Genomic DNA, 17600 nt, shown 5'->3' with positions numbered 1-17600 from the left:
CTTTGGAAAATAAAACTAAAGGTATTTCAGGGTTTACTAAGAAGTTACACAGAACTACAGTGACTTTTGAGAGATTAAGGTGTTACCACAGCAACAGTGGGAAGCTTCAACTAATTTTAAGTGAGAAGCTGAAGTGCCTTTTTAAAGGCAATTTAGGATTTACTGAATTATTGTAATGAATTCAGTATGCCAATGCATTGAAAATAAAAAAAGAATAACACAAAAGAAGTGATTGGGCTTTTATTGCACTGAAATCAGTTCTTTCTCTTATTTGATTATTTATTCCATTACAAGAAATTATTAACAAAATTGCATATGTAATAGAATTAATACTCAAATAATTTTTACTTTGAGTTGCTGGCACATACAAGGTTTTCAAATATATTGAAATTAAATTTGCTATATATTTAATTTTGTAGATTTCACTTTTCTAAAGGATACAGTATAGGGTCAAAGTAATTTTAAATGTTCTGATAAGCAAAGAAAAACCCTAACGTGACCGCTGACAGAACTTTTTTTGTGAATTATGACTATTTTTATAGCCATTACAAAGGTATAAATGGCTACATCATTTGAAAGGAAAAATAATTATTTCTTTCAACACTTGTGTTTTCAGTCTAATTAAAGTTCCAAACTAAAAGAATATTAGTGCAAATATTGAAGCCCACTTTGTTATCTACGATGTTTTCTTTTTATCTATTTTTGTACTTACTTTATCTGTTGACTCAAAGTCCTGTTTGCTGCAAGAATAATATACAAAAGAGAATCTTTAGAAAATGCATTCACTGATAGATAATACATAAATGCTACTATTTCATTAGTTTATTTTTTAATATATTGTAATAGTACTGATTCAATTTATAACCCAAATGAAAAATTTGAAACTATCTAAAATGGCATTTTTAGTTTGGCTAATAATTTCCCTTCAATTAGCTAATCTATTAAAAGCATCAACATCAGAATACCAAAAAAATAAATAAATAAAATTTACAGAATTGGTTAGTACTCTATCCGTTAACACTAGTCCATTTGACGCTAAATGTAGAAGTCTTCAGTGCTTGCCAATAAATGCTATCTCAGTGAATAAAATAACCATAATAGGTTTTTTTCTCTCTACCTCCACCTCCCTCTTCTTTTATTGCTCCTGATCAGTGATGATACGAGCTTCTCTCTGCAGTGTTTAAGTTCCTCATATCCTTTTTATCAAGATTAAAATTTGAAAGACAATACTAACTCATTCATTTTATATGTATTTTATACAACAGTAATGAGCTTGAAAGAATTTGAATCTTTAAAACCTTCAACAAAGTGATCAAAATTTTGGTGGGATGATAGAATTTCTAGCATCAAAATGAGACTTTGGCCAATGGATTTGTAAAACCCTTAGTAGGGCACCGTTAACTAGGTAAATGCTTCAGGAGAATTGTTAGTAGTTATACTAGACTGGTACTAGCTCCTTCGGGAATGGTGAAAACTGGAAATGATACAGTTCTAGTGTTGTCAGGGGCAACAGATAGACTTTTATTTTTATGTACTTGCTACCTCTGCACTTGGTGGAAGAATTTGGCAAACATACATATGGTGAATATACTTCTCAAATAAAGGAACAGCAATGACAACAACAAAAAACAGTATATATGTTCTGACATGAAGACAGAATTTATTAAATACAATTTTATTATATTGATATCTGTATTTACCTTTTAAGTAATTGCTTATTTGTAACATACTGCTTACAGAGATAAGTAGGTTGCTCGCTCTGTAAAATCTCTTACATACATTTACAAAAATATACAAGCTAGTACAGAGAAAAAGATCTAAAGGTTTCATTTCCCAAGGTATGACAATATATGTGCAATTATCTGCATGTATGTATATGGTATTTCCTGTGTTGTCCAAAATAGAAATTGTGGGGAGGACCTAGCCAAAAAAAAAACATCTATTTTTGAGTTGTTTCATTATACTAACTGCATGTATATATTTGAAGCTAAAGCAAGTTAAAATCATGAATCACAATTCAGTTTCAGGAGTCTTGAATTAATGTTAATGGGAATTATGATAATATGAATTTAAAAATAATAATTCTTCTTTCTTCCTATTCCAATGACAATTTAGTATTCATGTTCCTAGTCACTCACTTATATAAATAAGAAAACAAAACCAATGAACAAAACAAGGATCAATACATAGTATTTAATATTGGAAATTTAGAAAGTAATTAGAAAGTGTCCTTGAGACAACCTTCCTTAATTCTGAACTTGCAGCCCACTCATTGCTGAACTCTATTTTGGAAAGAGAAAAAAAAATGGAAACAGAAGGAAGAGGGACACAAGGAGAAGGTGAGTTAAATTTGGGTTAATTAGTTATACATGATAGTGGAATGCACTTTAAAACATCGTATATAATGGGGTATAATTTCTCATTGCAACTCTTTTTTTAAATGTTTTTATTTTAAAGACAGAGTCTTGCTTAGTTCCTTAGGTCCTTGCTAAATTGGTGAGGCTGGCATTCAAATTGTGATCCTCCTGCCTTGGCCTCCTGTGTCACTAGGATCCAGGTACATGCCACCACTCTCAGCTTAAGTACCCTAATTCTAGATCCACAGTTCATATCCTAGGTTCATATTTCAGTTTTTATTACATACCAGATATTTAATATCCAGTAATTTGTCTAATCTCTATGTCTCAGTTTATTCAATTAAGTTTTTTTCTAGTTAACTATATTCCAACTTTATTGTCTCATACTATTTATAAGTACAAACAGTAATTAAGGGGAGTTAGATTATTTCATAATTAGTAAACACTCCAAGATAAATAAGGTCTTGTAAAATTTTGGTACCCAAGAGTTTCTGCTTGTCAGAGGTTATCAGTTTCTTTGTCTTCATTCCTCCTCCTCCTTCAATCTTTTGCTCCTCCCAACTTTTGTTTCTTTTTCATTAAATTCCTTCTTTCCAGAAGGTAAGATAGCATATAGTGAGTGCTACTTTGTTTCTTTTTCAACCTAGTGTAATTCCAGCTACTATCCCTCAGTGCAGAAGGAGATATAATTCATAATGACATTTCTGTCTCCCTAATCTACTCTTTGTTTCCACCTTCTCCTTGTGTCCCTCCTCCTGTATTCAATTTACTTCTCTTTCCAAGAGGATCACCTAGATCCAAATTAGGATCTAAGGAAGGGTTGTCAGAAAAGCTAAGTCATAATTTATAGGTGAAAGATTACTCAAAAATTATTGAATCCATCTCAGGCCCTTAGTAGCTGCATGACCTTGGTTAAAAACTTACTGTCTTTGGGTTTCCATCTGAAATTTTATTGGGTTCAATAATATAAATAAAGCACTTTGTACAATGTTCCAGACATAATGGACACTCAATAAAATAATTGATTATAGAAACTTGGGGAAGATTTTTTAAGGTAGTGAACTTGTGTGAAGTGATGAATTTATGAAATAGTTGTTTGCATAATAGGATAAAGGGATAATTGTTCAGGCAATGGGAGAAGGTATTAATCACGATAAAATGAAGATGTAGCTAAAGATGAAATAATTCATTTATAATGGAACCAGTTCAAACAAATAGCTGTTTTTTTTCACTAAGAGTGATCAACTATATGGTATGACAGTAAAGAATGCAATCATCCATTAAATAAATCATTTACTGAGCACCACAAGTTAAGGTTTAGATATGAGGTATTCCTAAAAGGTTATGAATAAGTCAACACAAGAATTGTAGGCAGGTGGGGAGTAGATGGAGGAGGTAGGTCATTAGGAATATGCCTTTAGGGTGTATACTTTGTCCTGGATGAGTTATGCTCTCTGTTTCCTGATGGCTTTGTCCTGAACTACTTTCCCTCCTCCCCAACTTTCCTCCATGATGTTCTGCTTAAAATGGAGCAAAGGAGTCAATTGTCTATGAACTGAGATCTCTGAAACTAGGAGTCCCAAATAAAATTTTCCTCCTCTAAAATTGTACTTGTCAGTTCTTTTGGCAACAGCAGTGAAAATGCTGACTAAAACAACATTAAACCAATTACTATGCTAAACAACAAGGACAATGAGGTAAATAAAACTGTTCTCATCAGGCTGTCTGAATTTTAGGGATAGTGAATGTTGGGTGTGGGCTGATGAAGGGAGTAGTAAAACGAAACAACATATAAGGCAGAGTAAAATGGATCCAGAGTTACAATTTTTCTAAGTAGGAAGGCCACCTAAATAAGAAGGAAAAGATGAAGATAATGGTAAGGTTATAGTCACTATTCATGATAGATTAAGAAGAAGGGAGGCAAAAAATAGAAAAGATATGGAAAAAAAGATTAAAAGAGATTATATAGCAGGAAGAAAAATATTTTTGGCATGTACAAATAAATATTAATATGTATTTGTTAGTAAGAATGTATACAAAATGGCATATATGGTGTCATATGTGTTAATTTCATATATTGTGTACAATTATATATTGTAAAAATCATGTGTAAGAAGTAGAAGGATCTAGGTAATAAAAAGTCTGAATTGAAAAAAAAAGCTATTGCTTTTTTCTTATCTTCTGGATTATTCTGAATTTAAGGAGCTTTTATAGATTTTGCCTGACATTCGGTCACATACATGCTGTGATTAAAAAATAATAGGCAACTTTGGAGGTACTATCTATAGAATTCATTTTATGACAATATGCTCTCATTTATACATGAATAGTTGATAAACTATTAATACATGTTTTAAATATATGCAATTACGTATCATGATGTATAATACTTTATATGTATTTATAAATAGGTATTTATAATTCACATTCATATGTAATATAGATAAAATGTAGAAAATTAGTATAATGTATACTATTTATATATACTATATAATGTATTAAATATACAGTGAGCACTGGCCTCCATTTATTCAGCACACATCATAGAAGATAAACAGTGGTGTGTTGGCAGTGGGACTATATCTTGTTTCATACATGTAATATCTTAAAACAAGTCATAGAATAACATTCATTTTATGTTAACATTTAAAATTATAAGTATTTATGGGGTTCCACATAATGTTTCAATACATGTATACATTTCCTAACATTTAAATCAGGTTAAACTTATGCACCTTTTCTTCTTTTTAGTTGTCAATGGATCCTTATTTTATGTGATGCTGAGAATTGAACCTTGTGCCTCACACATGCTATGAAAGCGCTCTACCAATGAGCCACCACCCCAGCCCAAAACTTACCTATCTTATCAAACATTTACCATTTCTTTTTTTTTTTTAAAGAGAGAGTGAGAGAGGAGAGAGAGAGAGAGAGAGAGAGAGAATTTTTTTTTTAATATTTATTTCTTAGTTCTCGGCGGACACAACATCTTTGTTGGTATGTGGTGCTGAGGATCGAACCCGGGCCGCACGCATGCCAGGCGAGCGCGCTACCGCTTGAGCCACATCCCCAGCCCCATTTACCATTTCTTTATGGTGAACAAAAAATTAAAATATTTTTTTCTAGTTTTTTGAAAAGTACACTATATTATCATTATCTAATAGTCACCCTTCTGTGAAACAGCACAGCAGAACTTCTTGTTTCTATTCATCTCTTACTTAGTACCCAATGATCAATCTTTCCCCATCCCACATCACTACTGTCCTCAACTTCTGGTAACCCCTATTATAATTTCCACTTCTATTGTGAGAAGTATTTCTTATATGAAATGGAGTCTCAGGGCAAAATGGAGTCTGTTTGGTCATTGTCCATATAGCCTGGCCCATAACATTATGAGATCAACATATTTAGTTTATACATATGAGTGAGACCATACAGTACTTGCGTTTCCATTCCTAGCTTATTTAACTTAATGATCTCCACTTCTATCCGTGTCATCAAAAATGATAGTATTTAGTTCTTTTATATAGCTAAATAATATTCCATTGTGTTCATGTACCACAATTTTTTAACTATTCATCAGTTGATAGAGACCTATGTTGCTTCTATTTCTTGACTATTTTGAGTAGTGCTACAATGAACATGGGAATGCAGATGTTTCTTCAACATACCAAATTCATTTTCTTTGGACATATACCTGTGAGTGGGATTGTTGGATCATATGAAAATTATGTTTTCAAATTCTGAAAGAATTTCCATGGTATTTTCCACCTTAGTTGTACTAATTTGCATTCCCACTACCCAGTATATAAATGTTCCCTTTTCTCCAGCACTTTTTATCTTTTTTTCTAACATATCATTTATATTTTTTAATTTTTTCCCCAAGAATTTGCTTTTGCTGTCAAAGTATACTACAAAAAAGTACACAAAATATTTTTCTAATCTTAAAAGAATTAGTGTTATTTTTGATGATTTTCATAATCTGTATTATTTTTTTAAATGAGACATCTACTCAGCTTTACTAACAGTTACCAATTTACACATTAAGAGTATGAAAGTCCTGCCATGAACATAAAACTGCTCTTTTTTAAAAAGTCTATTAAAATACAATAATGTAGTAAAATATTTGATAGCTACAATGTCAAAGCAAAAAATATGTTTACATTACCTTCCTCCAATTCTCTGCAAATGTTCTAATAAGCAATGATACAGATCTGTATTCTTACGGCTTAGGTCAGCAAGCAACTCTCCAAAATATTTGGGATCCAATTTTTCAGGGCCATCATCCTGAATTATCACCTAAAACAAACATCAACAGCAATTATAAAAAAATTATGTTTTTCTAAATTCACACTTATTGTGATATAAAATGTAAAAAGTAAAATGATCTATTAATGTTATCACATGAATTAAGCCCTAAATTTTCTTTATATCCGAGTTATCATTTTTTCCATAGGGAAGAAATTTAAAGAAAAATTAACACAGCAATAACATATTCAATCTCATTGCACTCAAGTAATGAATGCGAAACTTGAATAACAAATACTGAATATAGACTTAAATAAAACAGTAAAATAAGTAAATAATCTCTGAATTCCTTATTATCACCACTTGGCTTTCTCATCTGCCTCCTGTGGGAAAAGAAAATGTGATATTTGACTTATGCTGACTATAGAATAATTATTTTCATTTACACACATACATATTTTCAGTGAAATCCAGCTTGGTTTACCAGTATATCATAAAGTTAGACTAAAAAAAATTTGTTATTCAATGTGCTTTATATGTTTCTTGTTAGACTCTCCTTTTATTATTTGGAATGAATATATAGTCAATCTGACATGGAAAAGAGTAGTTCCTGGTCAAGTGTTGAAAATTCATGGACCCAAGAGATAACTGAAATCCTATACACAAATTATTATGCATAGTGTCCTAAATAAGACATAATTTATTGGTTTATGAAACCAATTACTACCATTACTACCATCCTTTGGGTAAACCTGTAAAGTCAGTATCATCACACGGTAGGTTTAAATGTCATAGAATTTATAAATAGTGCATAAATTCTATGCACTATGATATATAAAAATAAAAATAGTCCATAGATCTATATTTGAATATTTAATATAACCCATTTTTAAAAATTTTATTCAAGTTTTGTTTTATTTATTTATTTTTGGTACCAAGGATTGAACTCAAGGGCAGTAAACAACTGAGCCATATCCCCAGCCCTATTTTGTATTTTATTTAGAGACATTTATTTTGTATTTTATTTAGGGTCTCACTGAGTTGCTTAGCGCCTTGCCATTGCTGAGGCTGGCTTTGAACTTGCAATTCTCCTGTCTCAGCCTCCCGATCTATAATTTAATACTTTTTAATGCTTACATGAACCTAGCAACTTAGTAACAATTTTTGTTTCCCAACAACCTCTCTGTTCCCATCATATCATGCTATTCCTACCTTTGGATCTTTACTTGCATTGTTGATTGCTTAGAATATGCTCTATTCTTCTTGTGTGTGTTCAAATCTTACCTATCCTTTGAAACCCATCCCAAGATTATTAGCTCCTTGAAAATTGAGACTATGCCAATCGACAAGGCTAATTTAATTTTTGCTCTTTTGGGTTCAATTGTCTTGAATATTTTTTGTACATTTTTAAAATACTTTTTTTAGTTGTAGATGGACAAAATATCTTTATTTTTATTTGCTTTTTTTATGTGGTGCTAAGAATAGGACCCAGGGCCTCATGCATGCAAAGGAAGAGCTCTATCACTGAACTACAACCCCAGCCCAATGTTTTTGTACTTTTTAACACATACAAAGTCTTGTTCTCTCAGCACCCTCTCCCTTCCCCAAAATAAATTTTAAAAATCTTAGCAGTAAATAACAAGTTATGGTTTTTGGTATATCCTATAGTATTTAGCACAATACTGACTAAACATTCTATAGCTACTTAGTAAATACTTGTTGAATAGTAAGAATTTATCTGCCTGATTAGAAGTGACCCAGATTCTGAAAGGATTTTTTTTTACAGACTGCTCTTAATGCATCCAATAAGAATGTTTAAAAAAATCAAAAAGAGTGTAGGCAGAACTTCTTTAAGAATATCATTGTGACCCCCAAACCTTCTTCTGAAGTGAAAATGGAAGAGCTACTTAGTTGCTGCAACTAAACTGAACTTGTAGAGTTAGAGGCTGACACTTCAGTTCTCCTTAGATTTCAAACTCTGAGCCATCAGATCCTCCATCACAGGCCCCTCTCAGGAAATGAAGGTCAAAACCAGCCAAGTCCCTATTTGAAGTAAGCTTAAATACTTAAATGTTTATTTTGTATTTTATGCATGCATTTCCCCTTATTGATCATGTACATTTTAATCAAACTGAGAGTAGCCTAAAAATATGGTCTCAATATGATTTTAAAAATCAAAATTAGCTAGATAAGAGGGTATCTTAGACTGTTTTCTTGGGTAACTTAAATACCTGAGGCTGGGTATTTTAGAAAGAAGGTTTTATTAGATTTGCAGTTCTGTAGATTCAAGAGCATGGTACCAGTTATTAGTTCAGGTTTGGTGACAGCTTCATGGCAAATGACATCAGAATATTGGTAGTATGTAACAGAGTGATTACATGATGAAGCAGGAATCCAGAACAGGGGAAGGGGTCATACTTGCTCTTTTCAGAACAACTCTTTCGGGAGAACTAATTCAAGGTCCCACAAGAATTACCTTAATTCCTTCTGAGGGTGATACCCCAACAACTTAACCAACTCCCATCAGCTTTGCCTCTGAAATATCTCACACAGCATCACCACACTGGGGATTAAAGCTTCCAACACACAAATTTTGGGGATAAAAACCACGTCCAAATCATGGCAGAGATTGAAGATCTAGGCATCATATGTCATTCCATTTATCTTGAGGATATTTTCTTTGCAGTAACTGGCCCCAATTCATCTCTCATCTCCCCATGTGTGTCCCTTCCAAGATGACAAATTTTCCAAGCAGAACAGGACATTTTTTTAGCCAATATTATTCAAGTGCCAAGTGTCTCTTCTAGAATTTCCAAACAATTAATTGTATATGTTTAGTATTTGGCATAATGTTCTCTCAGCTGATAATATTACTCCTAATGCTATGAAAATCATGTTTATCTTCCATTTGAATCATTGGAAAGAGTAATTTCATAGATGCAAATAATTCTTAAAATATTTGCTTTGTGTATAAATATTCTCTTGTCATTGTGCTGCACATTGGTAGACTTTAGGTGCATAATTCTTTCGCACATGAATCATTAGTGCCATTAATAAAATTTTGCTTATGTAGTTTCTGTGTGGTGGAATTTAAGCACTCAAAGAATCACAAAGGCCAAGACATGAAATGACTTAGATCAATATTTTATCTATGTTCAAAGCTAGATAGAGGTATTAGAAGCTTCTAAACATAAACAATTTTATTACAAGAAAAGATAATTATAAGTAATATTTATTCAGTTCTTAACTATGTGTTCCAGGCACTGCACATGCACTTCACATACAGATTAAATAAGGTAATGCTTCTCACTACATACTTTGTTGCCACTACACTATATTGCTTTCCCAAGTGACCTCGATTATTTGTTTTCTTGGTTACTTTGGAATTGCACTATCCCTAAGTATATTACTTTGGAGGTGAGTTGGGCTAGGACTTGAAACAGTAAGGAGTTTTCTTTTCTCAGAGGAAAACTATGCAAAATATGCCTGAAGTTCAGGCAATAAATTTTATTCAGCTAGAGAAAAGGTAAGAGGATTAAAGTTGAAGAATGAATTATTATATTAAAAGAAATGTCACAGTAGAGAAACCAGAAGAAAAAATTCACTCTTATGTGAATATATTTCTTGTCATTTTTTAGAATTTATGATTAATAATAATAATCAAGTAAAACTCAGTAGAAACCAAAACTCAGTTGAGTTCAAAATTTTGGAGTTGTGAGAACAGAGGAATTCAGATTCTCACCTAGTGTTAAGTGTTTAATAAGACTAGTACTCAAGAATAAAATGAAATTTCCTAATCACAAAGTGTGATGTGCCAGTTAGCCATTTTTTGTGTTACTAAATCATAAATTCTTAGAATGTCTAAATGTTATTGGAATTGTTTGTGAGTGTGTTTTGGCATAGCTTTTATTTTTTAGTTTTTTTAAAGCATATGGGCATAATACCTTTATTTTATTTATTTTTATATGGTGCTGAGGATCAAACCCTCACACTTCCTAGGCCAGCACTCTTACCACTGAGCTACAACACCAGCCCTGGCATAGCTTTTAGTGTTGGCTCAAAGTCATGTTATTATTGCTCTGAGAAAGCCATGATAAGGGATCTCCCAAGGAAACATGAATGCTTTGGGCCAGAAGAATTGTAATAGATGGAGATTTTCTCTTTGTTACAATATTGAGTTGATCGGATACTCAAGATATATACTCCATATTTACTCATCTACCTAAAGAAGGAGAGCTATCTCAAATGTTAATCTTTGATAATAATTTTAGCTGTTCACATATAAACAGGGGAGGAATATAGACTGCTCCCGATATTTTGTTCCAGATATCCAAAATGTGGTATTTCTTCAAAAAATTATTAAAGATTCATGAACACGTGACAATGAAATACTTTCAATCAGATCAATATTTGATTATAACAAATACCAAGCTGTCCTGTTCCTTTTCTCTGATTGCAGATGAGAAATTCTTGATAATAAAGACTCCAGAAACCTAAGGCAAAACAACCACGTTTAGGTGTACAGTCAGATTAATGGTTACTTCAGAATTTCTGAAGAAAGTAAATACTTTTCAAAGAGAAAACATAGACCTCATCTCACTACTGCCTTGGAAATTCTTGTCCTAATTCTCTCTTGTGGTTTTATGTCATATTTGTGGTCTATGAGATTCCAGAAATAGTAGGTGAACTTTTCTGGTTGTCTCTATACTGTATCAATTTTCATACTTCAAGATGATTTTGACCAACTATATTTATAAAGTTCAGTCACAGTAATTTTAGAGCCCTGTAAATAGTAGATACACAAGTGTTGCTAATTTCACCTGAACTATCTTTTCTTGCATGGTGCCCCTCAAGCTTAATGGTACACACCCTGTGAGGATGTTTCTCCAGGCTGGTTTGCAGTGAAGGAACAAATCATAATTCAGTATGATAGTGTATTGGCTTAATTAAATTTATTCCCACTTGGAACTGGCTTAAGTTGTAACTATTAAGTCACCATTCAGAAGGGCAGATTAGCAAATTATAAAGTGCTTAAAATACCATGTTATATAAAAGCAATTAGGCATTAAGTACCTAACATTCTAAAACTCATGAGCATGTTAAATAATGAGATCTGTTGTGCTTAGATTCTACTGAGAAATAACTTGTGAATTGCTGCATGACAATGAAAATATATTTTTCAAAAGTAAAAACATATAAGTGATGTCTATATAACCAGTAAAGCTCATAAGGATATGATGATTTATAGATAAATAAGGTTACCATTTGATTAATATTGCTTTAATTTTGGACATTTAATAGCCATCAGACTGATTCAAATAAAACTTAATCCAGTGGGTACTAATCTCTGAGAAAATTAAATGTATTTTAGGTGCAACATCATTTGGTTGCACATATTTTGTACCACAAATAAGAAGCAATCTTAGAGAAAAAAGTATAATAATTTTCGGTTCTGAAAATTCTTACTGCTATTTTAATCTGTGTACATATTGAATAAATAAATTATGTATTGGGGCTGGGATTGTGGCTCAGTGGTACAGTGCTTGCCTAGCACATGTGAGGCCCTGGGTTCGATCCTCAGTACCACATAAAAACAGAAAGAATAAACAAATAAAGTTAAAAAAAGAAATTATGTATTATACAGTGCCTGTTACATATTAGATTTTCAATAAATATCAGTGAACTGAATTTACTGTACAATAATAACAAGTCTAAAATAAATACTTTTTTACTTGTGGTAGTTAAGTACTTAATCACCCAACATATATTTATATGTGGATGAATTTAGACAGCAAAGTATTACAATTGAAGAAAAATGAAAAATTGAAGTCATACTTCCTGGTTGTGGGTTAAGTAAATTGCTTAACATTTGTGAGCCTAGGTTTTTCAACTGTAAAATGTAGGTAATTTAGTACCTATTTTACAAAGTTATGGAAGGTATCAAATAAAATTAAATAGTGGGGGTGGGGAGCAGTCTACCTATAATCCCAGCAACATGGATGGCTGAGACAAGAGGATCACAAGTTTCAGGCCAACTTCAGCAACTTGGTGAGATCCTGTCTCAAAATTTAAAAAATTAGTAATAATACTATTTAAAAAGGGCTGGGAATGTAGCTCAATGATAAAGCAGCCCTGGGTTCAACCCCCCCGTATCAAAACAAATAAATAAATATATGGGGGTAAAATGCTTTGTGAATTGTTAAACAATCATGCAAATAATGATTTTATTTAACTTAAGGCATATGGATAATTTTCTATTAGAATTATGATAAAAAGAGTATAAGAAAATTGTTTCTATTTAAACATTCTCACCTTCTTGGAAGTAGAGATACTGTCTTAGTATCTTTCTAAAATTTCATCACCTAGCATAGTGCCTGAATAAGGTAAGTGCTAATAAAATATATTGGATTAATACATTAAATATCTTTATCATCACAAAAATAGTAATAATGCTGATTCTGCATCAATTTATCTCATTAATCAAAATATATATTAGGGACAGCCCTTTTAACAGCCTAATGATGCAAGGTAAGTAGTGAGGAAATTGTAATCAAGGATGAAATTGGGAATACATATTAAGTAGAACTGATACAAAAGCACTGGTTGGAAGAGTTGCCTTAATAAAGCTCACTTAAGTGCACTTTTGTAAAGCTTAATCAAGGTTTTTCTGACTTCCTTTTGGGGTGTGTGTGTGTGTGTGTATGTATGTATGTATGTAAATTTGATATTATATTATAAAATACTGTGATTCCTCTATTCACACCAATTAAAAATCACATTGGTTGTGGGGCCAGGGCCAGTGGCAGAGAGCTTGCCTAGCATGGATAAGGCACTGGGTTCAATCCTCAGCACCACATAAAAATAAAAAATAAAATAAAGACATTCTGTCTATCTAGAACTACAAAAAAAAAACACATTGGTGGTTTGTATAGTCATTTCATAAAGAGTATGGGTAAGTGAATAATAATATTTATAGCTAATTAGACAATTAAATGTATGATATTTTACTATAATACAAAATAAGTATTAATAATTTATAAAGCTTTTATTCTCATGGACAATGGAAACTTTATTTTTTTCTTTTTGTTTCAAGGGTTTCTTGGAAGCTCAGAGCCAAAGTTTTGATTCAATTTTAATAATGATAAAACCCTGTGGCCTGAATTTCTGTGTACTTTTCCCTCTGGTGTTATCATTCCATTGTATTTACACTATAATTGACACTTATGTCTTTTTCCATTCCACTGCATTTATTGATTCTCATAAGCCATTCCAAATTTCTTCAAATGAGAAAGCATGTATAAATGCATAAATATATAAGCATATACATCAAATAAACTAATATGTATTTTTAAAATACATAACATCTTGGTAATACCTTTATTGCTACCTTTTCCTCTTCTCTACTTCTCTATCATTTCTCTTTCTTATGATTCCTTAACATATAATTTATTCAAAGGGTGGAAACCCTTAGCTCATATAAGCCAGTCTAGTGAAGAAACTTACTGCACATATACGTTGGCACCTTTAATGCAACCTGAGAAGAGCCTGAGAAGATGTTATGGATGAGAAATGAGGTACCCCCTAAAGCTCATGTGTGAGGCAACACAAGAATTCTCAGAGGTAACATTAGATTATGATTAGATTATGAGTGATATAACCTAATCAGTGGATTAATCCACTGATGTGGATTAACTGGGTGGTTATTGTAGGCAGGTAAGGTGTGGCTGGAAGAAGTAGGTCCTTGGGGATGTGCCTTTGGGGTTTGTATTTTGCCCCTGGTGAGCAGAGGGCTGCCTCCCCCCACCACTTTGACTCCTGGTTGCCATGTTCTGAGTTGCTTTCCCCTGCGACTCTCCCCCTTTTTTTGAGGGGGATGGGTCCTGGGGATTGAACTCAGGGGTACTTGACCACTGAGCCACATCCCTAGCCCTATTTTGTATTTGATTTAGAGACAGCGTCTCACTGAGTTTCTTAGTGCCTCATTTTTGCTGAGGCTGGCTTTGAACTCGTGATCTTCCTGTCTCAGCCTCCCGGGCCACTGTGCCCAGCTGCCTATGATGTTCTATCTCACATGGGGCCCCAAGCTATTGGGTAAGCCAAAAGTGTACTGAACTCCTGAAACCATGAGCCAAAATAAACTTCCTCTATGTTGTTCTTGTCAGATATTTCAATCATAGTAATGCAAAGCTGACTAAAACAGAAGAGGACTTGGAAGCAACAATAAAGTATAATGGAAGAATATCTAGAATGGATAAGTAGTACCAAATGCAATAGAACTGGAACAAGATGAGGACTGGTAAGGAAAGCTGAATTTGGAAACTTGGAGGTCAATAAAAGAAATTTCAGGAACATAGCAAAGCTAGAATATATTCACAAAGTGTTAAGAAATGTGTGGGTAGTGAGGACATGGGATCAGTGAGCATGCCTTTCTCCTTTGTAAATTTTGTGGACGTAAAAAACAAAAAAAGATGAGATCCTGTCAATAGAATGATAGGATTGCAAATGGAGTGAACTTGAAAACAAATATAATCTTAATTCTTGAATCAAAAGAAACAAGATTTCTATAGGTATAGAGAAATTTTTCAGTGAAGTGAGTCATTGAAATTCACACAGTGAACACAAATTGTGGTCCTTGGACCAGCAGAAATAAGATAATCAAGGAACTTAGAAATTGTCAGGCTCCAGCAATCTCTACCTAAATAGACCTTCCAACTGATTCTGGCACACAATAAAACTTGAATTGCACTTCCCATTTTCAATAGAAGGCAAAGCCACCTAAAGGGAAAGAACAGTGATAGGACTTGTAGTAAAAGTAGGGAGGAACACAAAAGGATTAGACATTAAATACTGGTAGCAAGTCAGTTCGAATTAGTAAGAAGAGTTGCCAATTAAGGAGAGAGGACAATATGACAGAAGTAATCTTTCCTAGATAAAATTGGCTTAATTTAGGGACTTTCTTCATCACACAAAAAAGTCAAAATCTCAGAACAGAGAAAGTAGATGGTAGTCTACCCAAAGTAAGAGATCTGTACAGCGAGGACAATAAAACAGAATGCAACAAAAAATTAATCAGCTTCAAGGAAAAGGATTCCTGAATTGGTTGACAATGATGTCCAGCGTGGCTTGGAACTGAGGGCTGGATATCTCAGTGAGAGCAAGGTTAAGAAGAAAGGAAAGCATAGAAGACGAGGTAATAAAGTGATGATAAGAGAGAGAGACATTCAGTATTCCAGGTTAAATAGTTTTAAGTGACAATGTAAGTTCAAGGAATGACCAAAGTCTATGTGGATTAAATACAAAGAAATTAAGAAATTAAAGGATATGAAGACCAAGGGAGAGAATTAAACAACAGCAGATGGGGTAGAGAGGGAAAATGAGAGGATAGGGAAGGGGGGATAGTAGGGGATAGGAGCGGTAGCAGAATACAACAGTCATTAATATGGTATTATGTAAAAATGTGGATGTGTAACCGATGTGATTCTGCAACTTGTATTTTGGGGTAAAAAATGGAAGTTCATAAGCCACTTGAATCAAATGTATGGAAGATGATATATCATGAGCTTTGTAATGTTTTGAACAACCAATTTAAAAAAAAGGATATGAAGAACTATGAGGACAGAGTGTGGGAAAGATTACTGATATGGATGGTATAATTCTCATAGATGATTCTAGGACAGGGTCAGTGGAAAGTGGATAAAAGATTGTAAGCCACTTGATGAAACTTTTGAAGGATGACGAGAGTGACCATAAAGTCAATAGATAGTTGTAATTGAGGCAAGAAGGATGGTGTATGTGTATTACTGAGTCTTAAGGAAAGTAAAAGGTTGATGAGAGATGGTTGATCAAAATATCAGAATATTTGACTGAGTATAAAATTATATTGATGGGCTGGGGATGTGGCTCAAGCAGTAGCAGGTTCGATCCTCAGCACCACATACAAACAAAAATGTTGTGTCCACCAAAAACTAAAAAATAAATATTAAAAATTCTCTGTCTCTCTCTCTTTAAAAAAATAAGAAATAAAATTATATTGAGAAAAGTATTAGTAATTAATATCAATAGAAAAAATATAGTTATACTAATAAAAGAAGCAAAACAACACACACATAAATTTAGTAGTAAATACTATTTATATTGCAATAATGACATAAATACTGAACACTAATTTAGCAAGCAAAAAGAAATATGGATATTTAACTGTGTTGGGATGGTGTAAGGGAGGAAAGCAGGTGTTGAAGGATTAACAAAATCTTTATGTACCAGAATTATCAACAGAAAATATAGAACATTTGATAAATCAAGAAATATTAGCATAAATATATGCATACTATTTATCTAGTGGAGGTAGGTGGTAAATTCCAGAAAACAAAGCTAAGAGTTGAAAATGGTTGGCCTCTGTATTTCTGATCTGGTTGGTGAAATGGGCTGGGACAGGGAATTTCTATTTTATGTTGTTGATGTCTATTTGAAATTTTAAGCTTACTGTGTTAATAAAATATAAGTTCTAAAAATAGTAAAAAGTAATAATTTTATAAAACAAAGGGGATATTGCCATGGAACAAAGGTGCATCATAGCAGGAAGTTGCAGGAGGTAACGGGAGAAAAATATGGTGCCCAAATAGATACAAATTAAATTTTTGATATGGATAGCAGGGTATCGAAGTTTGCACAAATGACTCTCAATTTCAATAATAAGAATGAAAACAATAAATATGAAGAAGGACTTGAGCCACAGGTTAATCAGTGAAGATGTTGCTCATTGAACTAACCATGAATCAAATTCCATCATTGGTGAATGACTTATGTAAAATAAACTTTGTAACAATCTTCCTGAAAAGAAGACCTGCCAGAAAATGTATTTGACACTAAGACTTGTGTTATACTGGTGTTGACAACTAAGGTTTTAAATAATGGAAGAAAGACATTATTACATCCCAAGTTGGAGTTGTTTTTCCATTGGATACGTCACTATCTGAGTGGGCGGGATTGTTGCCTTTA

The 17600-nt window shown here is 32.8% G+C and overlaps 1 protein-coding gene across 1 annotated transcript in view; it reads right to left on the bottom strand.

Moving 5' to 3' along the window:
* The window catches only part of Pof1b (POF1B actin binding protein), a 66813-nt gene that overhangs the window by 12586 nt on the left and 36627 nt on the right, over positions 1 to 17600 (bottom strand). The window contains exons 6-7 of the mRNA XM_026413126.2: positions 6523 to 6653; positions 713 to 740 (exon numbers count right to left, since the gene is read on the bottom strand). Coding sequence (XP_026268911.1) covers positions 713 to 740; positions 6523 to 6653 — 159 coding nt within the window. The remainder of the gene's footprint in view (positions 1 to 712; positions 741 to 6522; positions 6654 to 17600) is intronic.

The sequence above is a fragment of the Urocitellus parryii genome, chromosome X (assembly GCF_045843805.1).
Source record: "Urocitellus parryii isolate mUroPar1 chromosome X, mUroPar1.hap1, whole genome shotgun sequence".
NCBI classification, from domain to species: Eukaryota; Metazoa; Chordata; class Mammalia; order Rodentia; family Sciuridae; genus Urocitellus; species Urocitellus parryii.
The sequence above is the reverse complement of the archived record's forward strand: the minus strand, read 5'-3'. Positions and strand labels throughout refer to the sequence as shown.